Source organism: Chlorocebus sabaeus, chromosome 25, assembly GCF_047675955.1.
Source record: "Chlorocebus sabaeus isolate Y175 chromosome 25, mChlSab1.0.hap1, whole genome shotgun sequence".
NCBI lineage: Eukaryota > Metazoa > Chordata > Mammalia > Primates > Cercopithecidae > Chlorocebus > Chlorocebus sabaeus.
In genome coordinates this window covers 85,207,441-85,232,154 of record NC_132928.1, presented here as the reverse complement: position 1 = coordinate 85,232,154, position 24,714 = coordinate 85,207,441, and the positions used below count along the sequence as shown (strand labels likewise).

Sequence of the window (24,714 nt, the reverse complement as noted above, 5' to 3'; positions counted from 1 at the left end):
GAAGGATCCCAGCTGAGACCAAAAGAATTGCCCAGCTGAGTTTAGCTTAAATTGCTGACCAGCTGAATCATGAGCTAGTAAGTTTCAGGTGGTTTGTTATGCATCGCTAACTAACTAACACACACACCCATTACAAACAGGTTGTCAGAATTCAATGAGAGATTGATTACTAGTTACCTGCAAACAGTAGACACCCTATAGGTATTGATTTTCTTTTCCCTGTATTTAAATTTGGATCTCTTGTTAGACGGTGGTGAGTTATGTAAAGATATAGGTCGACATGTGTACATGTGATTGGTGCATAAACTCACCCAGTCTCCCACCCCATAGGAGGAAAAAGACAACCAATAGCCTGTTCATTAGGGCCAAGGCCAAATACCAATATCAGAAGTTTGTTTAATCTATTTTCTCTATATCTAAACCTTGGAAGGCAAAGCTGTGGAAGACCTGAAGACTTGAGGTTAGGTCCTCCTGGGGGCTCCATTGTTCTTTTTTTCACTGTCTGATTTTTGGAAGGAAGATGGACAGCAGGCGGGGCAGCAGTGGTTAACCTGTGGACACTCTTTTTGCAGCCCTTGTTGTTTCTAGGGCCTTGTCCCTTCAGCCTTTGGCCTAGGGAGAGATGTTGATAAGGAGGCACCGATCTTTCACTTCTGGAAGGAAATGAGGGTTCAGACCCTTCACTTCCCTCAGAGCTGCACGTCAGTGTGACAGCCACTGGCCCTGTGTGTGTACTGAGGGCCTGGAATGTGGCTGAACTGAGACGTGCTGGGAAGGTGAAATACAGAGTGAGTTTCACAGATTGACTACCGAAAATTATATAGTTCATTAATATATTGATCATACATTTAAATAATATTTTGAATATATTGGGTTAAATGATTACAATCAGTTTCACCTGTTACTTCTAATGTTTAAAAGGTGGTTATTAGGAAATTTAAAATTCACACGTGGCTTACATTTTATTTCTTAAAGGATTGCCTTCTTTTTGATATTTCAGGCTGCCTGATCAAACTACCAGAGGCCAGAAAGGTCATAAAATCTGAAACGTTAAAATCATTGCCATTATATTGTTTTCATTTGTGAATAACATATATATTATTTATAAATGGATATAACCTTATACAAAAGGTTAAATGAAAATACCCCTGGGCTGGGCCAGGCCCAGCGCGAGCAGGAAGCCCTGCATGAAAAGCCTGCAGCCAAGAACCCGTCACTTTGTGGCCTTCAGCCCAGCGTCCGATCACGTCCTCCGTCACTCAGTGACTGAAGGGGCGGGGCCTGGAGCCCTATCCAGTCAGGGGCGCTGACGCAGGAACCGTCCAATCAGGCGCGCAGCCGGACAGAAGGGCGCGGCTTCCGGGATCTGGCGGGGCCTTCGTCTCTCTCTGCAGCACTAGCTGGGCCGTCCTCTGTGCTCGGCGTGCTCCGCTCTGGGAAGCCCGGGTGGCCGCCACAGCCTCTTGCCCTTTGACCTGCAGGTATCAGGAGATCCATAGCTAAGAAGCCTGGACACCCGGGAAGCTGGGAAATGGTGAGTATGTGGGCGAGGTCCCGAGGTGGGCAGGGGGCTGATGGAAACGGGCTGGAACTGGCTGTGGCGGCCCCAGGCCTCCCCACAGCTCCCTCCGGAGTGTGCAGACCCGAGACCCCGCTGGACCCGGCCCCAGCTTCCCCTGGCCTCAGGATGTGGGCTTCCGCCAGCCTCACCCGGCGTCCGGTCCGCATCTGTGCTCGACTTCCGCCCGGCCCGGGCCCTGGCTGGCGGCTGTGCGGTGGCGGCGGCAGGGGCCTGGGGGAGCGCCCGACCCAGGAGGAGCCACTGCGTGGGAGGAGCTGTGGGGCCTGGGGTCCCAGGCCTCCTTTCTCCTGGCAAAAATGAAAAGGGAGTCAAGGTTTTAACGTTAAAGAGATTATTTGAGCAAAGAGCTGTTCATCAGTGCAGAGCGCCCCGTCATGGTTTGTGGGTGCTTGGAGCAAAGGCTTTTGTAAGGGGCGTGAGGAAGCGAACCAAATTCAGAAATTACAGTGACAGTTGTGGAGTCGCCTCATTTGGACTGTCCAGGTGGAAATTTCCTGGTTATGTAATGAGAGGTTTGCGGTTGGTTCAACCTGAATATCGTTTCCCCCTATGAGCTGGATTTTTTTCCTTAGGAACCAGTGGTACTAGTGCTACTTCAGTCTAATTGACTGCTAGTTAATTATTTTAAACACTCCAGAGGGGGACTGGTTTTCCACTGCGTTTCCAAATGTGTAGCAAGCAGGGTCTCACATCCACCATCCTGTCCCCCCAGCCTATTTGTCCCTTATTGTACATTTCACACATAGTATTTTAATCATTTTTTCACAAAGCATTGGATGGCACTTTTTTTAGACATCTGTTTTCTGTTTGTAAACACTTCATGTGAGCAGAGAAGAATCCCCTGACACACTGCTTTAAAAAAATCTTTGCGTCTCTTCTTTTATCTTCTCCAGGCACAGACACCTTATCGGAATGTCTTTAGTTTGAGGTTCTGCTTTGGACATTGTACAGGGTCATGTGTCCTGAGCCACCCTCCTGTCTTTTTCTGTGCCTAGGTTTCATAATTGTCTGCGGGTGACCCAGGACTGTCTCAAGGCATGTTTAGTGACCATTAGCACCTTGTTCCTTTCCTCCCAGAGGACAGCCTCAGTGATGGAGGTGGAGCCTCTTAAGGGAGCAGATGGATGCCCTGGGGCTGAGAGGAAGCTGGTTCTACCCTTCAGTTACAAAGCTAACCCCTTAGGATATGAAGATTGTCTTCACCCAACTCCAGCTTCTGTTCCTTGGAGACACATTGCTGGTCAGCCAGTTGGATGCTGATATTGAGAAGATAAGACAGAAATGATTTCTGACATCTGGGTTCTCTCAGACTTGTGAAGGGAAAAAAACTGTTCCAAAGGACAAGGAAAACCCACTCTAGTGAGGGGGTGCAAGAATCTGCAGAGTCAAACCATTTGGGGCACAGTGTGGTGACTCCTGGGCAAGGGGGGAAGGTGGTCAGTGAGCAGTTCAGGGAGCAGTATGGAAACAGAGTAATGTCTCAAGTGATAGGACGGCCTGACTTGGCACTTGAGTCAGATTTGTCTGTGTTCCAATCAGCATTGCCACTTCCTGGGTTTTACACCTTGAAAATTTTTTTTCACTTATTTCAAGCTTAGTTTTTTTATTAACTGTCAATTGCATTTTAGCAGTAGAGCTTCAAAGGTAAGAAAATGTTTAAGAGGTGGATTTCAGAAAAGACATTAAATATATAGTCAAATATTCACTTGTTTAAAATTCTGATTTGCCTTTTTCTTCACTAGAGTGAGTGTAGTAAGTTTGTCAGGCCAGTTCTTTTTTTAGGGGGTGATTTTAAACAGAATCCCAGGACTTAGCTGTGGGAATGCTACCAGGGAAAGTAACAGGGAAAATCCTCTTCCAGTATGGCTATAGGAAATGAATACATTTCCACAAAAAAAAGTAGTAGATTAATTGGTGAATTACATTGATTCATCAAAATATGAGTTCCTCTTTTTTGCAGGATAGAGGACTTGTGGAGTTGGTATCTCTGTTATCTAGATGTCTGAGTTTAATACTGAATTTTGGAAGATGGGACTTGGCATCTCCTAGATATGTTCGTATGTGATTGTTTACTGAATAATTTGAATTATGGAAATAATGTGACATGTTTATTGTCTGAAACTGATAGTTTTGCTTTTTCTATTGAGGTATACAATGTAAGTGCCTTTTAATTTTATTCTCTTAAATAAACATTGTGTTTGAGTGATTTTGCTGGATCCTTCAAACACTGGGCATTTTCTCATTTACAACTTGAGTAACCTGGACTGGGAAATAGAAGTCGGAGCCCAGTGACTCTACGCTAAGGACAATCTTGAGCCTGCAAAAGAAGGTCATTGAAGGCCCAGTTAGTTCTTCCGGGGGGGGGCCTCCCCTGCAGGTGTCCCAGACTGCACACCCCAGCATGAAAGGAGCACTTCATACCCAGAGGAGCTGTATAGCCCTGGAGAGCTGGGATCCACAGGCAGATGCTGTTGGAGTCGGAATGGAAGGAGTCTGGAGGCTCTTTCTGAGGATGGAATTGTTATTGTTCTGGGACTGTTTCTAGACTTTGTCAAATAAAACAAATTCACATTTAGGTAAGAAGTTACTTAATTCTAAAGAAGTATTACAACAGAGGGAAAGCACCAAGTATGATATCTTCCAAGATCTCAAAGGTTAGGCAGACAAGGGCTTGCTTTCATTTGGAGGAACAAACCAGAGTACAAAGGTGAGAGTGAGAGGACAAGATGCAGGGTGGCAAATCACATCCTAGATCAGAGAAAGTTTGACTCCCAAATCAGCCTTAAGAGGGGCATAAATAGGAGCTGTATGTTAGCTCAAGCAGAGGGTGGTACAAATTCAGGGGCCTGGGAGGAGAGAATCTTAAGCAGTTTGGTTAATAAGTATTTTGTTCTAACAACTGAAGAAAAAATTGTTCAGCTGACTGTTTATAGGGGGAAAAATGGGAATTTGAGAGTCTGTGCCTGGCCTCGTGATAGGTATAAGCAGGAACTTCATCGAAGTTATAATGAGAGGGGTGTTGCTTTTTATTAAGCTATTCTTGGAGAACACAGAGCTGAAGGATTTCATTAATCACAGCTGTATTTACCCGCTCCGTCTTCCCCCATGACTTTCCATTGCCATATTCAGCTCTTCCATTTGACTGTTCCTGAGTTGTGTCTTTTACAGTAAACTGGTAAACATAAGTACAGTGCTTTGCTGAGTTCTGCGAACAGCTCTATCAAATTATTGAACTTGAGGAGTGGGTGATGGGAGTTTCTGATATATAGGCAGTAGCCCAGAAGTATTGGTGGGCCCCCGGGGACGTGTGACTGGCCCCTGCCATGGGGGCAGTGTTGTGGGACTGAGTCCTGAACCTGTGGGTCCTGTGCTCACTTTGGGTAGTGTCAGAATTGAGTTTTTGGACACCCTGTTGGTGTTGGAGCATTGGTTGGTGTTCAGTAAACTCCACACATTTGGTGTCAGAAAAAAAGACATCACAGCCTGTAATCCCAGCACTTTGGGAGGCGGAGGCGGGCAGATCACAAGGTCAGGAGATTGAGACCATCCTGGCTAACACAGTGAAACCCTGTGTCTACTAAAAATACAAAAAATTAGCTGGGCGCGGTGGCGGCCGCCTGTAGTCCCAGTTACTTGGGAGGCTGAGGCAGAATGGCGTGAACCTGGGAGGCGGAGCTTGCAGTGAGCCCAGATTGCGCCACTGCACTCCAGCCTGGGCAACAGAGCGACACTCCGTCTCAAAAAAAAAAAAAGACATCACAGCGGCCAGGGCTGGAGGCATCTCAGGGTGTCCCAGGATTGGGAAGCTCCGTTATGCTGCACGCACATTGCACATTCTCCTGGGATTCCAGCTTTCCTCTCAGGATCAGACAGGACTGAGGACTTAGAAGCAAAGAGTTCTGAAGACAGACCCCCTCTTTACTCTGCTGCATGATTTTCACCCACTTGTAAACATACCCACTAGGCACTGACATGGCCATATCCCTCCCAGAACAAGGCCTCACCCTCAGAAATCCCGTCACAGCACCTTTGCTTCTAGAGTTTCCCACAGAAAACCCACACAGGTGCCTGGAAGACTCCTGGCCTATCCCCACCCCCAGCAACCTGGTCCCTCCAGCCACCCAGGCTTTTGGATGATACGACCGTCATCTCATCGCCTGCATGGACACAGGAGTGAGCCGGAGCATAGCCCCACTTGGGCCAGTATCTGTAGGCACAAACCACTTCTTCACTAACCCTGCGCTGAGTACTTAACATGGGTACTTACTAGCACTTTTCTATTTTTTTCTTTCCTACAAACCCTCTTTGATATGCACAATTTGTCCAAGGCTAACCCTCAAGTGCCTGAATCTAGACCTACTGGAGTTCAGATATCCATGAGTCCAAGATGATGGCCCTTGACTTAGCTGTGGAAGGTCATTGAAGGCCCAGTTACTTCTTCCCGGGGAATCTGGGCTGTGGCAGGTCATTGAAAGCCCAGTTAGTTCTTCCTGGGGAGCACCCCCTACAGGTGTCTGTACACCCCAAACATGAAAGGAGCTCTTTATACTGAGAGTAGCTAGAAATAAGAGGCTTAATTCCCCCACCAGAAAATAGGAGAATAAATTTTGTTCTTCTCCCCTTTTTTAAAGCTTTTATTTACTTTATTTTATTTTTTGAGACATGGTTTCATTCTTTTCACTCAGGCTAGAGTGCAGTGGCACATTCATAGCTTACTGCAGCCTCAAACTTCTGGGCTCAAGTGATCCTCATTCCTCAACAGCGAGAACTAAAGGGACACACCACACCACATGGCAAATTTTATTTTTTATTTTGTGTAGAGGTGAGATCTCAATTCTGTTGCCCTGGATGGTCTCGAACTCCTGGCTTCATGCTGTCCTCTTGCCTTGGCCTCCCAAGTGCTGGGATTACAGGCATGAGCCACTGTGCTGACACAGACGTCTTAAAGCCCCAGTTTCAGAGTGGCACCCTTTGAGTTTTCCAAGTCCAGTGACCTGTTAACAGTTGTGTGAGAAGCTCCTGGTATAAAAAGAGCCTGGTGGCCGAGGTGGGCAGATCACCTGAGGTCGGGAGTTCAAGACCAGCCTGACCAACATGGAGAAACCCCATCTCTACTAAAAATACAAAATTAGCTAGGGTGGTAGTGCATGCCTGTAATCCCAGCTACTCAGGAGGCTGAGGCAGGAGAATCGCTTGAACCCGGGAGGCAGAGGTTGCGGTGAGCTGAGATCGTGCCACTGCACTCCAGCCTGGGCAACAAGAGTGAAACTCCATCTCAAATATAGATATCTATATATATCTATATTTGAGATATATATAGATATCTATATATATCTATATATCTGTTTTGTTTTGTTTTGAGATGGAGTCTCATTCTGTCACCCAGGCTGGAGTGCAGTGGGGTGATCTCAGCTCATTGCAACCTCTGCCTCCTGAGTTAAAGCAATTCTCCTGCCTCAGCCTCCTGAGTAGCTGGGATTACAGGTGCCTGCCACCACGCCCAGCTAATTTTTTTGTATTTTAGTAGAGACACAGTTTCACCATGTTGGCCAGGATGGTCTTGAACTCCTGACCTCAGGTGATCCGCTCACTTCAGCCTCCCAAAGTGCTGGGATTACAGTTGTGAGCCACCGTGCCGGCCTGTTTTCTATTTTTGCCCCACAGAATCATCCGGAATCTCTCTTGCCTAGATCACCATGGAGACATAAGCCCAGGGTCACTGAGGACCCTGTCACAGGTACCGAGGAGTCTTTAAACATTAGTGCAGACTAAGGTCAGGCTGACAAAAAGGTCTAAATCTGCTTCCAGTCTATGGCCATACCACTCCGAACATGCCCAGTCTCATCTCATCTTGGAAGCTAAGCAAGGTCAGGCCTGGGAATACTGGATGCTGTAGGCTTTTTTCCTGTTTTCTTTTTCCATTAAAAATAAATAAATAAACAAAGCTGCTTCCATCTCAGAGGAAGAGAAATGAGTCATGCATGTTTCTTCTCCCCCCCGCCTCACAAAAGGAATCTCTTTGATTGATATCCAGATGGGACTGGCTCCAGTTTCCTGGTATTGGGTAAAAAACAAGGAGGAGATCTCGAGACTCAAACTGATAAACCAGTTGCTTCCATTTCATATGTCGGTTACAAAAACAGATGACACAGTCATGGGTCCTTACCAACCAGGCACTTTCAGTCTAGAGCCAGTGGATAAACGGTTGAATTCAGCATCCTGTGGTCAGTACAAGGAAGGGAGGTAGGGAGGTATACAGGGGATTGTGGCTTCATTGGGGCCACTTCTGTTTTCTTGTTCTTTTGTGAGTTCTGGTGTTGCCACCTGAAGGGCTATCCGTGGACAAAAGAGTTGTTATTATCTTTATTTCTATTGCATTTTCCTTGCCAAGAATAAATATTTAGTTTCTAATATATTTGTCCTAGAAAGCTCGAAGGGTGTTGGTTAAATTGGTCATTACTGTATCTTATAAAGTAGACAAGGAAGTGGCTAAAATTGGTTAAAATTACACAAACTCTGGGAGTCAAGTGTCTGTTGGGCAGGCTTAGGAAAAACAGAACCGGTAGTACCCAGAGGCATAAAGATGAGAAGCTGAGGGCCTGCTTCTTGGCTCTGCTCTGCCAGATCAACCTGCTTCCCCAGGCCTTCTCCCACCCTGAAATCTCCCACACAGAATTCGTTAGAGGACATCAGAGTTTTGCATGGTGGTTCCTGTGCTCTCTCCAGAGGAGGGGCTCACAGTTTTCCCAAATCCAAAAGCAGATAAATGAGAACAAAGAACTGTGTGATTGGGGACCTTTGTTTTTCGTTGAGACCAGTGCTGCTGGAGACCTGCCACTCAGCAACCTGTTCATTCCTGCAGGTCAAGTTGTTTTTCATTCCTGCAGATCCAGTAGTTCCTACTTATAAGAAAGTAAATACAAACACGACAACGAAAAATCCCTGTCAACTACATTTAACCCCTTCTTTCTGTATCTCTCCCATCTGTCTGTATTTAGCTTTTATTCTATATATTTTCTTTCTAAAACTCAGTGATGGAGAAACAGATAAAGAACAGCTGGGCCCTTCATGTAAATCCTGGGGATTATGGAACATTGCATTAATGCCCGTGTCCATGTTGTTCTCCCAGTGCAGGCTGGTCTTGAACTCCCGACCTTAGGTGATCCGCCTGCCTCGGCCTCCCAAAGTGCTGGCATTACAGGCGGAAGCCACTGCGCCCGGCCAAAGCATTTCTGTTGTGATACCAGTGTTGGGTACAAGGGACTCTGTGCTGTGTTTGCCTTCTCTCACTGAGTGGTGCTGATAAGGAGTCCGGGAAAACAGTATCAGAAGATTTGTTATAGAAGCCAATTTGCAGACCCCTTTCACACCTGCGGAAACACATTACTTAGAATGGGGCCTGGAATACCAAATTCGAATACCAAATTATTTATATGTACATTGAAGCCTGAGAGACAGTATTCAGCTATGTGGCTCTTAGCCCAGGCTTCCAATGAGAATCAAATAGCCAGTTTGGAGAACTACCATCACACGTGTCCTCTCCAAAGATCCTGTCTGTGGTCTGAATGGAAGCATAATTGTTGTTTTAAGTAAGTGCCCCCCAACGATCCTAAGGTGAGATGAGAGTCAAGCTTGAGGGCTCCCAGATACAGTCACGAGACTTGAGTTCCAAAAGGAGGTCAAAGGGCTCTACTTGGGTTGGATAGGGGTAGGTCACCAAGGTCCGTATTTCCTTTGCTGTACCAGAAATTGCTGGAGTTCATAGCAGGGGAGATCACCTGAAGGCAGGAAATTTTTGGTCTTTATGTGGTAGCTCATTTTTCCTCTCTCCCATGACAAAGAGTAGGGGAGTATTCCCTTTTCTGCACTTCAGGGCCTTCTACCTGTAGGTGTGCTGGTTGCAGTTGAAAGGGTTGTGCTGACACCTTTAAAGGCATATTCTCAAATGCAGGTGTGATTTGTCCAGATAATCTCACCTGAGAAGGAATCCCAGAGAAGAAGGAAGAAGAGGAAGAAATGGCTGGTTCTCAGGTGAATGTGTCTGGGTTCAGGGGATGTGTCCTCTTTTCTTCTGGGACGTTATGTGTTTAGAACTTGCAAACCTTTATTTCTGTACTTCTGATGTACCTGCCTAATGTGTTTCTTTCCAACTACTTCCCCCCCGGCTTTTTCTTATGATTGAGAATCAAGGACCTCTGTAAAATCCTTCCTCCTGTATACCAGAACCTTCTCTCCATTGTCTCCATCCAGGCTTCTTATATGTCATGACCAAATCTTACCATTAATGTATGATGGGCAGTATTGAAATGTTCTGTGACATATCAACATGGGAAAGTGTGGATCCCCAGGATTACCCCTGGGAATGGGGCTGGGTCTTGGGGTGTCAGTGAAGAAGGGGACCATGTACTGTTTAGATTTCATCCACATGCTCCATCATCTCTATGCAGAACAGAATTAAGAAAAGAGAATTTAAAGAGGATGACATTCATTGCCTGGAATAACTTAAAGTTCTGAAAAGAGAATAATTAGAAGACACTTGCTGTCTAGGATGCTAAAGAAACACTATTGAAAAACACTAAAGAACCAGGGAAATATCTATAGCTTGAACTTTGCATAAAACTGATGTTTCTGATGCAGCTGGAAACCATCATTCTCAGCAAACTATTGCAAGAACAGAAAACCAAACACCGCATGTTCTCACTCATAGGTGGGAATTGAACCATGAGATCACTTGGACTCTGGAAGGGGATCATCACACACCGGGTCCTATTGATGTTTCTGGCCAGACACTGTGGCTCACACCTGTAATCCCAGCACTTTGGGAGGCCAAGGTGGGCAGATCACTTGAGGTCAGGAGTTCAAGACCAGCCTGGCTACCATGGTGAAACCCCATCTCTACTAAAAATACAAAAATTAACTGGGCGTGGTGACGTGCGCCTGTAGTCCCAGCTACTTGGGAGGCTGAGGTGGGAGAATCCATCGAACCCAGGAGGCAGAGGTTGGAGTGAGCCGAGATTGCACCATTGCACTCCAGCCTGAGCAACAGAGCAAGACTGTCTCAAAAACACAAAACAAAAAACCGGATGTTTCTACATGATTAGATTCAGATTGTAATTTACTATTTTTGTGGTCAATAATATCAGAGCAGTGATGTTGTGTCCTTGATGTCATGTGATCCTTGTATGTGATCCTTGATGTCAATTTATCCTATTATAGTTGATGTTAATTTTATTTACTTGTTAAGGTGCTCTCTGTCAGATTTTTGCACTATAGAGTTATTTTTCTCATTATTATTTAGTACCTTGGGGAGATTTACTGACTGATATAAATAAGCCATCACATTTAATTGGGAAGCTCTTCTTTCTTTTTAGATTCTCCTTGCTTATAGCTTGCTTTGGAAAATGAAGGCTCTCGTGTTTGTTTATTGGTTAGATAAACTGAAATAAACACAGGCTCTGCCACTTCCTGCATGTTCGAAAGAATATTTTCCTTGGCCCAGACACAGTGGCATCATAGTATAGCCCACTTAGAAATTCAGAAACTCAGGCTTCACCCTAGGTCTGGATCAGAACCTGCATTTTAAGAAGAAGATCCCTAGTTTATTGTGTACACATTAAAATTTGAGGGGTACCTTCTGATGAATCATGACTTCTACATATGAGAAATATTTACAACTTATCCTGTGTGATGTAAATATAGCAGGAAAAAAAATGTATGTGCCTGTGTTGATACCCTTAATTTTATACTGTATTATTCACAAGAGTAGAATATCTACAGTGGTTATGTGGAGCTTATGCCATCCTCTTTCTTCAGAATTAAGAGAATACGTTAGAGAATATTTCTGTGTTTACAATTATTTGATCATTTCAGTCTCTTCTGTAAGAACTAGTTCTCTCTGTCTCTCTTTGTGCCTGGAATCAAATTAAGAACTCTACCCTTGGCCACTTGATAAGTATGTGTTTTCTCTTTTCCAGGGACTGTTGATATTCAGGGATGTGGCCATAGAATTCTCTCCGGAGGAGTGGAGCTATCTGGACCCTGCTCAACAGAATCTGTATAGGGACGTGATGTTAGAAAACTACAGAAACCTGGTCTCTCTGGGTGAGGATCACTTCAATGCACAATTTCTATTTCACGCTAAAGATTTTATTTCCTTCGTTGTAGAATATTTTTGGGAATTTCTGCTTTGCATGAATGAGTTTCTGCTTTCAAGGAAAACTTGGGGATTTGTTGGTGTAGAAAAAAATAATCTTGAAGGTATTTTATCTTGACATTATCTTTCCTTTCTTGAGGTGATGTGCATACTCTAGTGGTGGTAATTCCAGAAATTTTGTGGCATAAAATAGTGTTGCTACACCCTAAAAAATCCAGTTACCACCACCAATTTTTGATTCAGTAGCAATAGGTAGTGAAGCTAGGGACTCACAAATTTAAAATACTTTCTAAATATTCTAAAGGTTCTGTCAGGAAACAGTATTTTGGGATTAATTTTCTAGAATCTGCTATTTCCTCATTACTGAGCACAGTACTAGGTTGGTAATTAGAGAATCCAAGCAAGAGTCATGCTACTTTTTAAAAAATAAAACAGGTCCTTTTAAAAAAATTTTTTTTTAAATAAAACAGGTATTGCTGTCTCTAAGCCAGACCTGATCACCTGTCTAGAGCAAAGGAATGAGCCGTGGAATGTGAAGAAACATGAGACAATAGGCAGACACCCAGGTAGGTGGGAGTAAATGAAGTAGATGATACAGATGAGAGGTTCAAAGATCAAGGAGGAAGCCAGACCTTAAAATGTGGTTTGGGAAGCTCTGCTCCAATGGAAATGATTTCTGAGAAGCCTACGTTTCTTTCCCTTGCTCTCACAAAGCAACACCTCTGTCCCATGCTCTGAAATTCTTTTAGGGCTCTGCTTTCCCTTCAGTGATCTTTCAAGATGACAGTGAGAGCCAAAGTCGTCTTCATAGCTTGGAACAGACCGTATGATCTGATTGTTCTTCCATTGCTTTGGGGACACAGGAATATCTGTATTTTTGAAAAGCTGTGTGTTAAACTATTTTTTAAGTTCCCTTTTTGCATTATGTCCAAGGTGTGTGAGAGTAGTGGGATTTGGCTCCGAATCCCAGGAACACTAGAACAGATGTTACGTGTTTTCTGCTTTGTGATTTCCCATTCTAGAGAGGTTTTAAACGTCATTCTCTAGAAATTTATACTCAGTAATTTTATAAGAACACTAGACATCTCCCTAAATGTAAGAAACTGTTATTTTTTATTAAACATTTATTGTTTTAGTATAAACTGAGATTGGTAATTTAAACTCTGCCCAAAATTCTCAACTGTAGTATAGTTTAGTGTATCTATTCACATCTGTATTAGTTGGTTTTCACGCTGCTAACAAAGACATACCTGAGACTGGGAAGGAAAAGAGGTTTAGCTGGACTTACAATTTCCACATGGCTGGGGAGGCCTCAGAATCATGGCGGGAGGCTAAATGCATGGCAGCAGCAAGAGAAAATGAGGAAGAAGCAAAAGCAGAAACTCCTGAGAAAGCCATCAGATCTCATGAGACTTACTATCATGAGAATAGCACGGGAAAGACCAGCCCCCATGATTCAGTTACCTCCCCCTGGGTCCCTCCCACAGCATGTGGGAATTCTGGGAGATACAATTTAAGTCGAGATTTGGGTAGGAGCACAGCCAAACCATATCAACTTCCTAGATTTCTTAAATATGCTATGTATTTGGGTAGCTTAGAGCAGTGCTAAGCATATATTTAACTTCCACTTGCTACCTTAGTTTATAATAACTGTAATTTTATAATTTTGTTTGGTATGACCGGAACTGTTATTCATATATATGTTGGTGTGTATACATTTGTGTATATATGTACATGTGTGTAACGTAGATTTTTTCACAAATAAAAATTGTGTAAGTATTGTGTACAATGTGATGATTTGATACAACTATCTTAGCAAATTTTAAGCATACAGAACACTATTAAGAACTACAGTCACAATGCTATACACTAGATCCCCAAAATGTATTTCTCTTATAATGGAAAGTTGTACTCTTTGAACAACAGCTCCCTATTTTCGCTACCTCTAGCCTCTCGCAATCATCTTTGTACTCTCTGCTTCTATGAGTTCAACCCTTTTTGATTCCCCTTATAAGAGAGATTATGCAGTATTTTTCTTTCTGTGCCTGGCTTATTTCACTTAGCATAATTTCCTCCATGTTCATCCATGTTGTTGAAATGGCAGGATTTTATTATTTGTAATGACTGAATAATATTCTAATATGTGTGTACTTTTATTTTTAGTGTCTGCAAACATTTAGGTTGTTTTCATATCTTGGCAATTGTGAGAAATGCTGCAGTGAACATGAGGGTACAGTTTTTTTTCTTTTGAGATAATTATTTTATTTCCTTTGGTTATTTACACAGAAGTGGGATTGATGAATTATATGGTAGTTTTACTTTTTCATTTTTTAATTAAGAACCTCCATACTGGTTTTGCTAATGGCTCTATCAGTTTACAGCACAGCAACAATATATGGAATTTATTTTTCTTCACACCTTTGTGAATACTTGTACTGGCTTATTTCAGTTAGCATAATGTTCTCAAGCTTTATCCTTATCATACAACGTGACAATATCTCCTCCTCCTTTAAGGCTGATAATATCAATTTTATGTATATGCCACATTATCTCTTTTGTAGTTTTTTTATTTGTATGAATTTATGGGGTATAAATTAATTTTCTTAAGTGGAGAGATTATGCAATAGTGAAGTCAGGGCTTTTGTCCATCCCTTGAATAATACACATCTCTCTTATTTTTGGTGTTTGCCATCCAAACAGGTGTGAGGTGATGTGTCATCGTGGCTTTGAGTTGCAGTTGTTTGATGATCAGTGATGCTGAGCACCTTTAAGGATACATTTTTAGTAACGTTACACGTATTGACATTGTCATGCAAAAGATTGCTAGACATTTTACATCTCGTAAAACCAAAACTCAGTACTCCTTAAGTAAGAACTGCCCATTTTATTCTCTCTCCAGCCCTTGACAAACACCCTTCAACTTTCTATACGATCTTGGCTACTTAAGATATTATATAGAAATAGAATCATACACTGTCACTGGTCCTGGCTTATTTCAGTTAACATAATATTCTCAAGCTTTATCCTTATCATACAATGTTTCCTTCTTTAAGGCTAGATAATCTCAATTTTACGCATATGCCACATTTATTTTTATTCATCAGTTGGGGGACATCAGGGTTGATTCTGCATTTTGGCTTTTGTGACTAATGCTGCAATATATCTTCTAGGTTCTGAATTGCATACTTTGAATATATACTCAAAAATGGGATTGCTGGATTATATGATAATTCCATTTTTAGTGTTTTGAGGAATCTCTATACTGGTTTTTAATAGTGGCTGTTGTCATATTTTTTCATCAACAGTTCACACATTTCGCCACATCCTTGACAGATTAGTTTCTGTTGGTCTTTTTTTTTTTTTTTTTCCCAGACAGAGTCTTACTCTGTCACCCAGGTAGGAATGCAGTGGCGCAGTCTCGGCTCACTGCAATCCCCGCTTCCTGGGTTCAAGTGATTCTTGTGCCTCAGCCTCCCGAGTAGCTGGGATTACAGGCATGCACCACCATGCCCGGTTAATTTTTGTGTTTTCGGTAGAGATGGGGTTTCACCATGTTGGCCAGACTAGTCTCGAACTCCTGGCCTCATGTGATTCACCCGCCTCAGCTTCCCAAAATGCTGGGATTACAGACATGAGCCACTGTGCCCGGCTCTGTTAATTTTTAATAGTGACCATTTTGATGGATGTGAGGTGATACCTCATTGTGATTTTGCTTTGCAGTTCTCTACAAATTAGTAATTTTCAGCATTCTTTCAATTACCTGTTGGCCATTTGAGTATTATCTTTTAAAGAAAAGTCAGTTCAATCCTTTGTCCATTTTTAAATCAAATTATTATTTTTTGGGGGCTGAGTTTTAGGAGAGATACATTCTGTACATTAACTCCTATCAAATATCTAATAGGTAGATATTTTCACCCATTTTTAAGGTGGCATTTTCACTCCACTAGTTGTTTCCTTTAATGTTCAGAAATTCTGAAGTTTGTGTAGTTCAGTTTTTTTTGTTCTTTGTTGCTTATGCATTTGACATCATATCCAAGAAAACAGTGCAAAGACCAATGTCATGATCTCCTCTATATTTTCTCCTGAGAGTTTTGTTATATTTTTATGTTTAAGTATTGAATCCTTTTAAAATATTGTTTGCATATAATGCAAAGGAAGGGTCCAACTTAATTTTTTTCATGTAGATACTCAGTTTTCAACATGGTTTGTTGAAGAGGCTCTCCTTTCCCTATTGTGTGGTCATAGCAGCCTTGCGGAAGATCATTTGATTGTATACAAAAGGGTTTATATCTAGGTTCTCTCTTCTGTTTCATTATTTATTAATATTTATCTTTTTATAGCTTTGCATAATGTGTTTGAAACCAGGAAGTGTAAAGCCTCTTCTTCTTTTATAGTTTTTGTTGTTGTTGTTTTGTTTTTTTGTTTTAATAATAGAGGCAGGGTCCAATCTGACTTCAAACTCCTGGCCTCAGGTGATCCTCTCATGTTTACCTCCCAAAGTGCTAGAATTACAAGCATAAGTCACCATACCCATCCTTTTCTTTTTTTGAAATGGTGTTTAGCTAGTCATAGTTTCTAAGCAAATTTTAGGATTTGGAAAATATTTCTGCAAAAAAAGTACCATTGGGATTTTGATAGAGATTACGTTGAATTTGTACATCACTGTTGGTACTGGTATCTTTTTTTTTTTTTTTTTTTTTTTTTTTTTTTGAGATGGAGTCTCACTTTGTCACCCAGGCTGGAGTGCAGTGGCACGATCTCGACTCACTGCAAGCTCTGCCTCCTGGGTTCACGCCATTCTCCTGCCTCAGCCTCCCGAGTAGCTGGGACTACAGGTGCCCGCCACCACGCCCAGCTAGTTTTTTTGTGTTTTTAGTAGAGGCAGGGTTTCACCGCGTTAGTCAGGATGGTCTCCATCTCCTGACCTGACCTCGTGATCCACCTGCCTTGGCCTCCCAAAGTGCTGGGATTACAGGCGTGAGCCACCATGCCCGGCCAGTACTGATATCTTAACAAAAAATCATCTGACCCTTGAGCAAGAATATGTTCAACAGTGTGTTTAATTCCTACATATTTTGGATTTGGTTAGGAAAAAATACATTGTTTGATTTCAGTCTTCTTAAATTTGGTAAGTTGTTACATGTCCTAACAGAATGAGTACACAATTGATAATATTGTGTATTCTGCTGTTTTTCCTGGAGAATTCTGTACATGTCTGTTAGGTCTAATTAGTCTATAATCCTTAAATTTTCTGTTTTCTTATTGATCTTCTATGTGATTTTTCTATTCATTATTGAAAGTGGAATCTTGAAGTCTACAGTTGTGTTGCTGTGTATTTCTTATGTCATTTCCATCAATATTCACTTCATATATGTGGCAGCAAATATTGCTCCATATATACACACACACACATATACACATATACTATATATATATGTATGTTTGTGTGTGGAGTGTGTGTATATAAAACTGTTAAAGATTTTTGGTAAATGGGCCTATTTTACTATTATATCAATCTTTGTCTTGTGTGACAGTTTTTAATTTAAAATGTGTCTTGTATAATTGTGGCCACACCACCCAATTGTAGTTACTATTTTCATGGAATATATTTTTTTCATTCTTTACTTCCAGCCAATTTGACTCCTTTAGAGCTGCAGTTGAGTCTGTTGTATACCGCATATTTTAGAATCTTGTTTGTTCTTAATCCATTCAGCCATTTCCTTTTCATTAAGGAATTTAATCCATTTATATTTAAAATAATTCCTAAAGGAAATGGCAGTACTATTACCACCTTGTTTGTAATTGTTTTCTGTTCCTTGTAGATACGTTGTCCCTCATTTCCTCTCTCACCTCTCTCACTGACTTCCTTTTTGTTTTGTTGACTGTGTAGTGACATGCTTTGATTCTTTTCTCATTTTCTTTTGCATTACTTCTATAAGTACTTTCTTTGTGATCACCTTGAGAAATGGACAGTTCATAAAACTTATTAAAGTTCTGATAATCTATCTTATAACTTCCCTACAATTGAGTATGAGAATTATTTATCTTTATATTCCCCATTTGATATTAATGTCAAAAATTATATCATTTTATATTGTGCATTTATTAATAGATTTATGGAGATTTATGTTGTTTTTCACATTGTACAAAATTTTTGGTTTTATGTAACATTTGACAATTCTATATCTGTGTATATATTTACCTTTAACAGCTTTATATTTTCATATGAATTTATGATGTTGTCCAGCATCATTTTATTGTTCAACATAATGGACTGCTTTTATCATTTCTTGTAGGACCGTACTAGTAGCAGCAAACATTCTCAGCTTTTGTTTATCTTGGAAGTCTATTTTTCACTTATTTTTGAAAGTAAATTTCTTTTAGATCAAGTATCCTTAGTAATATCTTTGGTTTTATCTCATTGGAATTTTAGAAGTTCTCAGCACCACCCCCTTTTTTTTTTTTTTTTTTTTTTTTTTTTTGAGACGGAGTCTCGCTCTGTCGCCCAGGCTGGAGTGCAGTGGCGTGATCTTGGCTCACTGCAAACTCCGCCTCCCGGGTTCACGCCATTCTCCTGCCTCAGCCTCCCGAGTAGCTGGGATTACAGGCGCCCGCCAACTCACCCGGCTAGTTGTTTTGTATTTTTAGTAGAGACGGGGTTTTGCCGTTTTAGCCAGGATGGTCTCGATCTCCTGACCTCGTGATCCACCCGTCTCGGCCTCCCAAAGTGCTGGGATTACAGGCTTGAGCCACCGCGCCCGGCCAGCACCACCCCCTTTTTAAAAAAAATAACTTACCACCTTTCACCTATATCTTCTTAGTATCTTTTTATTGGTCTACTGAATGGTTTCCATTAAGTCCAATATTTCATCTTCATTTTTTTCCATTTTTAAATGTTACATACAACTCAATATTTATAAACGATATGTCTTCAATTTGCTGATGTTTTTTCTGCCTCATTAAGTCTGCTGTTTTAGCTCTTTAGTAAATTTTTCAACACAGTGTATTTTCCAGCTCAACAATTTTAGTTAGGTTTTTGTTTTTTGGTTTTTTTTTTGAGACAAAGGCTTGCTCTATTGCCCAGGCTGGAGTGCAGTGGAGTGATCTCTGCTCACTGCAACCTCTGCATCCCAGGTTCAAGCAATTCTTCTGCTTCAGCCTCCCGAGTAGCTGAGATTACAGGCGCCTGTTACGCCCAGCTAATTTTTTTGTATTTTTAGTAGAGATGGGGTTTCACCATGTTGGCCAGACTGGTCTTGAACTCCTGACCTTGTGATTCACCTGCCTCAGCCTCCCAATGTGCTGGGATTACAGGCGTGAGCCACCACACCCAGCTTAGTTGGGTTCTTTTTTATAGTTTCTTTTTTTTTAATCTCTTTGTTGATGTATTATTTTCCTCATGCATGGTTTTTCTGTTTTGTTTTGTTTTTTTTTAAACAGGGTTTCACTCTGTCATCCTGGCTGGTGGTATGCAGCAGTATGATCATAGCTCACTGTAGCTTCAGACTCCTGAGCTCAAGTGATCCTTCCACCTCAGCCTTCTAAGTAGCTGAGACTATAGGCGTATACCACCATGCCTGGCTAATTGAAAAAAAAAATTGTAGAGACAGTCTCACTGTGTTACTCAAGCTGGTCTTGAACTCTTGGTCTCAAGCAATTCTCCCACCTCAGCCTTCCAAAAGCTGGAATTCCAGGTGTGAGCCTCTGTACATAGCCAGGATTTATTTTTAAATGAACAATAAGCAGAGTATTTTACTTTATGTAAACCATATTGCTCTTGTCACCATGCCCAACCTGATTTTGTATAGTTATCTATGTGTGTTCTACTTTTGGTTATTGAACATGTTTAAGATGATTACTTTAAATTCTTTGTCAAAAACATGCAAAAATCTCCCTTTTTTAAGGGTCAGTTTCTAGAGATTTGTTTCTTCAAGTAGGGCAGGTTTCCTATTTTCTCTGTGTGCCCTGTGATCCCATACACAAAAATTTCTGTAGTACTAGAATGATGATATATGAAACAACTATGCTCTGGTAATCTCACAGAAGCATGCTTATAGATGACACATTGCTTTTCCCTTTCTGTTTTTGAGATTCTCTTCTCATCTGTAATTTTTTGAAACTGCTTATAATGTATCTTGTTATGGGTCTGTCTGTGTTTATCCTATTTGAAATGTGTTGAGCTTCTTAATTTATTTATTTTTTTACATTTGAGAATTTGTCAGGGTTTTTTCTTTTATTCTTTAACCCAACAATTTCTATTTCTTTTTATACTTTTCTCATTTTCTTAATTTCATGTGTTTTCCCGTTTTACTCATTGGGCATTATTCAGATGGTTATCTCAAATTTTTCAGGTAACTTATACATCTCCATTTCTTTAGGGTTGATTTCTGAACATTTATTTATTTATTTGTTTGTTTGTTTATTTATTTTTTGATTGAGCCATGTTATCCTAATGTATATGTAGCAATCTTTGGTTGAGATTTGGGCACTAAAATCCACCTGTCAAAATCTTTATAAAATGGCCTTGTCCTGGGTGGTCTGACACCAAGTAACTCAGGTTAGGGTTTCCATGAGCCTCTCAAACCTATTTTCAGGATGTATGTTCTCTGGAATTTTGTGTTTAATTTCCAGTTAAAGAGGTTTACCCTTGTTTCTTCTTTCTTTCTTCTTCTCTAATCAATTATTTGCTAAATCTGTTGTCTGTCTGTGGTACTGCAGCTTCTCTGCTGCTATAACAATTATTTACCTTTGGTCTCAGCAGAACCAACCTGTAATTCAAAGGTTGGTTCTATTCTACCACTATTCCTTTCAGCACTTTGGGTCATGGGAGACAGAAACTAGTCTTTGGAAATTCCATCAAAAGTATGGGCATATGTGCCCCTACTGTTTCTATTGAAGGAGAAGCTAGGAGTTGGGAGTTTATTCCTGAAGTCATTATGCTGTATTGAGGGGAAGAAAGAGTTGTGGTGGGTAAATGTAACAAGCTTTCCTTCTCCGTGTCTGTGGCTTTTAATATGGTTTCTAGAGTTCTCACAAAGACATTTTGTTCAGTATATTTTTGTTATACTATGTTCATGAAAAAATCAGGGCCTGTAGTATTTTATTATGCTATCTCGCTAATGTGTTTAGTATAATTTCATACATTATCTTTTTAGATTATATTCACCTAAGTCCAGTAAGTTGGATAATATGTTATTTTAATTTTTTTCAGCTGTTTCTTCTCATTTCACCCAAGACCTCTTGCCAGAGCATGGTATAAAAGATTCATTTCAAAAAGTGATACTGGGAAGATATGGAAGCTGTGGCACTGAGAATTTACACTTAAAGAAAGATTGGGAAAGTGTGAGTGAATCTAAGGTGCAGAAAGAATGTTATAATGGACTTAACCAATCTTTGTCAACTACCCATACCAAAATCTTTCAATTTAATAAATGCATGAACGTCTTTAGTAAACCATCAAATCTAAATAGACATAAGATAAGACATACTGGAGAGATATCTTCCAACTGTAAAGAATGTGACAATTCCTTTTACATATCCTCAATTCTAACTCCATTTCAGAGAATCCACACTGCAGAGAAATCCTACAAGTGTAAACAATGTGGGGAAGCCTTCAAGCACTGCTCATGCTTTATTGAACATAAGACAGTTCATAATGAAGAGAAACATTTCAAGTGTAAAGAATGTGGCAAAGTGTTTAAATCGTTCACAAGCCTTTCTAATCACATTATAATTCATACTGGAGAGAAACTCTATAAATGTGAAGAATGTGGCAAAGCTTTTAACCACAGTTCAAACCATGCCAAACATAAGAAAATTCACACTGGAGAGAAACCCCATAAATGTGAAGAATGTGGCAAAGCCTTTAACTGGTTCTCATACCTAACTCTACATAAAAGAATTCATACTGGAGAGAAACCCTACAAATGTGATGAATGTGGCAAAGCCTTTAACCAGTGTTCAAACCTCACTAAACATAAGAGAATTCATACTGGAGAGAAACCCTACAAATGTGAAGAATGTGGCAAAGCTTTTAACCGGTGCTCACACCTTACTGAACATAAAAGAATTCATACTGGAGAGAAACCCTATAAATGTGAAGAATGTGGTAAAGTCTTTATATCTTGTTCAAGCCTTTCAAACCATAAGAGAATTCATGCAAGAGAGAAATGCAACAAATCTGAAGAATGTGGCAAAACCTTTAACCACTGCTCAGACCTTAATGAACATGAGAAAATTCATACCTGAGAAAAATCCTACAAATGTAAAAAATGTGGCAAAGCCTTTAATACCTGTTCATGTCTTACTCAGGATCAGAGTTCATGTTGAACTAAAGAATTACTGTCAAAACACCTTTCACAGAAAAAAATAATTTTACCACAGATTAATTTGTTCATTAATGGAACTTTAATTCTCTGTCTTTTTTTTTTTTTTTTTTTTTTTTTTGTCTACATAAATCTATCCGTATGCCAGTACTGTATTGTTTAATTACTGTAACATTGTAGTAAGAGTTTATATCAGGAGTGTAAGTTACTGAATTTTGTTATTTTTTTCAGAATTCTTGTGTGTTTTTCTTTACATGTTTATATGGATTTTAGGAAGAGCTTGTCAATTTATATTAAAGAAAAGCTACATTGGAATTTGCATTGAATCTGTAGATAAATTTGTTGGGTATTTTGATCTTCAAATTCAGTATTGCTATCTTTGAATATTGAGTATATCTCAGTTTATTCAGCTCTTTGATTTCTTTCAGCATTTTAAATAATTTTCAGTGTATAGTATGTGCCGTTATTTTAAGTTTGTTTCTAATTTTTTTCTAGGATACTATTAATGAAATTTTAATTTAATTCTTATTTTGTTTGTTGCTATGATATAAAAGTACTCTCTAACCTTGCATGTTGATCTTGTGGCATTGATGAACTTTATTAGCTCAAGTAGGTTTTTATTTATTTGTTTATCTATTTATTTAATTTCTTTTTTTTTGTTTTTGAGATGGAGTCTCACTCTGTCACCCAGGCTGGAGTGCAGTGGCCGGATCTCGGCTCACTGCAAGCTCTGCCTCTCGGGTTCACGCCATTCTCCTGCCTTAGCCTCCCGAGTAGCTGGGACTACAGGTGCCTGCCACCATGCCTGGCTAATTTTTTGTATTTTTAGTAGAGACTGGGTTTCACCATATTAGCCAGGATGGTCTCCATCTCCTGACCTTGTGATCCGCCCACCTCGGCCTCCCAAAGTACTGGGATTACAGGCATGAGCCACCGTGCCCAGCCTCAAGTAGGTTTTTAATGAATTTCTTATACTTTTAAAATACAACATTATGGCAATAAAAGACTATTCCACTTCTTTTCTAATCTGGAGAATTGTGTTGATTTTTCTAGTACAATTTTCTGGCTCGTATCTCCAGTACAATGGTGAATAGTGGTGAAAGTAGAAATTCTCATCCTGTTTTCAAACTTGCATGTAAAGCCCCCAGTCATTCACCATTAAGTATATTAGCTTTTGGTGTGGGGTTTTCCATCTTGGCTCACTGCAGCCTCAACCTCTTAAGCTCAAGTGATCTTCCCACCTTAACTGCCTGAGTAGTTGGGACAACAGGCATGCACCACCATGCCCAGATAATTTTTTTTTTTAATATTTTGTAAATATGGGGTCTCCCTATATTGTCCAGAATGGTCTTGAACTCCTGAGTTTATGCAGTCTTTCCACCTCAGCCTCCCAAAGTTCTGGGTTACAGGTGTGAGCCACTGCACCTGGCCAATTTTGGGTTTTCATAGAGGCCTTTTAGCAGGTCTCAAAAGTTTTCTTCTAATAGTTTTCTTGATGTTCTATCATTCACAGGTGTTGAATTTATCAAGCTTTTCTATTTAAATTATTACATTTTTACTTTGTTCAAGTAATGTTGTATCATATTAAACCAACATTGCATTGTGAAAATACCCTGCTTAGTCATGGTATGTAATCACTCTTATACCTTTTTATATTCATTTTTTAAATATTTCTTGGAATGTCTGTGTCTATATTTAAATAGGATGTTGTTTCATAGTCATCTTGTGATTCTTTTGTCTCATTTGGGTATTATGGTATTACTGGCTAATAGATGAATTAAGAAGTGTTACCTCTTCTACTGCTTGAAGTTTTTGTGAGAAATTGATGTTTTTCATTAAATGTTGATGAAATGTACAACTTAAGCAGTTTATAACAACTATTCTATCTAAAAAGATTTTAATTAATTTTTTGTTACATGGATATAAGTATATTCTTTTGTGTATATATATATGTATAAAATGAAACAATTCATAGGATGTTTTTTCAGTTTGCTTTTGTAATCCATCCCTATCAATATTTTTTATTTAATAGTATGTCATGAACAATTACTCTAGGCACTTGACATGGAATAATTTGAAAAAATAGAGAATGAGTCCTGTACTACAATCAACAAATAACTCAAAATTTTCTCCATTTTTAGGATGAAGAATATGAATATAGTTCTGTTACATAATATTTGTGTTTACTGTGTGAGACAAATGAGTTACTGAATGTAAAAATAATTAGTGAAACTGCCCTCTGATTTTTGGAATGTATGAAACAGGCAAATGCCCTACCTTCTATTTTTATCAATATTTAGATAAGACAGAAAAATAAATTTTAATAAGATATACAGAATAATCTTGTATTTGAAGAATGCTATGAAAAAGATAATTTGGAGTAGTAGTTAGTGTATGGCTCATATAATATGTTAGGTACTATTCTAAGCCATTAAACATTTGTATGCTTAATACCTAAGAGTTTAAAGTGAAGAAATCAAAGATTCATTGAAAAAAAAAATTGAATTTTAAAGAAATTGTATTTTTAATTGAAAAATAGTAGTATATATCTATCTACAGTGTAATATTTTGATATATGTTTATGTTGTAAAATGATTAAATCAAGTTAATGTTTATAGCTTCATATAATTTTTGTGGTGAAAACATTGAAAATA

General features: G+C 39.9%; 2 protein-coding genes across 5 annotated transcripts in view; both read left to right on the top strand.

The window, feature by feature from the left end:
• Positions 1-24,714, top strand: part of LOC140710301 (endogenous retrovirus group K member 8 Gag polyprotein-like) — a 393,717-nt gene that overhangs the window by 186,606 nt on the left and 182,397 nt on the right.
• Positions 1,350-24,688, top strand: LOC103230923 (uncharacterized). 4 transcript variants are annotated; one of them, XM_073011923.1, is made up of 5 exons: positions 1,350-1,534; positions 9,549-9,613; positions 11,557-11,683; positions 12,206-12,301; positions 20,947-24,688. In XM_073011923.1, exons 2-5 carry the CDS (start codon positions 9,599-9,601, stop codon positions 21,981-21,983), a joined length of 1,275 nt encoding a protein of 424 aa, XP_072868024.1. In that variant the 5' UTR covers positions 1,350-1,534; positions 9,549-9,598; the 3' UTR covers positions 21,984-24,688. The 4 variants fall into 4 exon arrangements, with proteins under 4 accessions (XP_072868024.1, XP_037842047.2, XP_072868023.1 ...); XM_037986119.2 differs by having other exon boundaries at positions 9,534-9,613; XM_073011922.1 differs by having other exon boundaries at positions 9,516-9,613.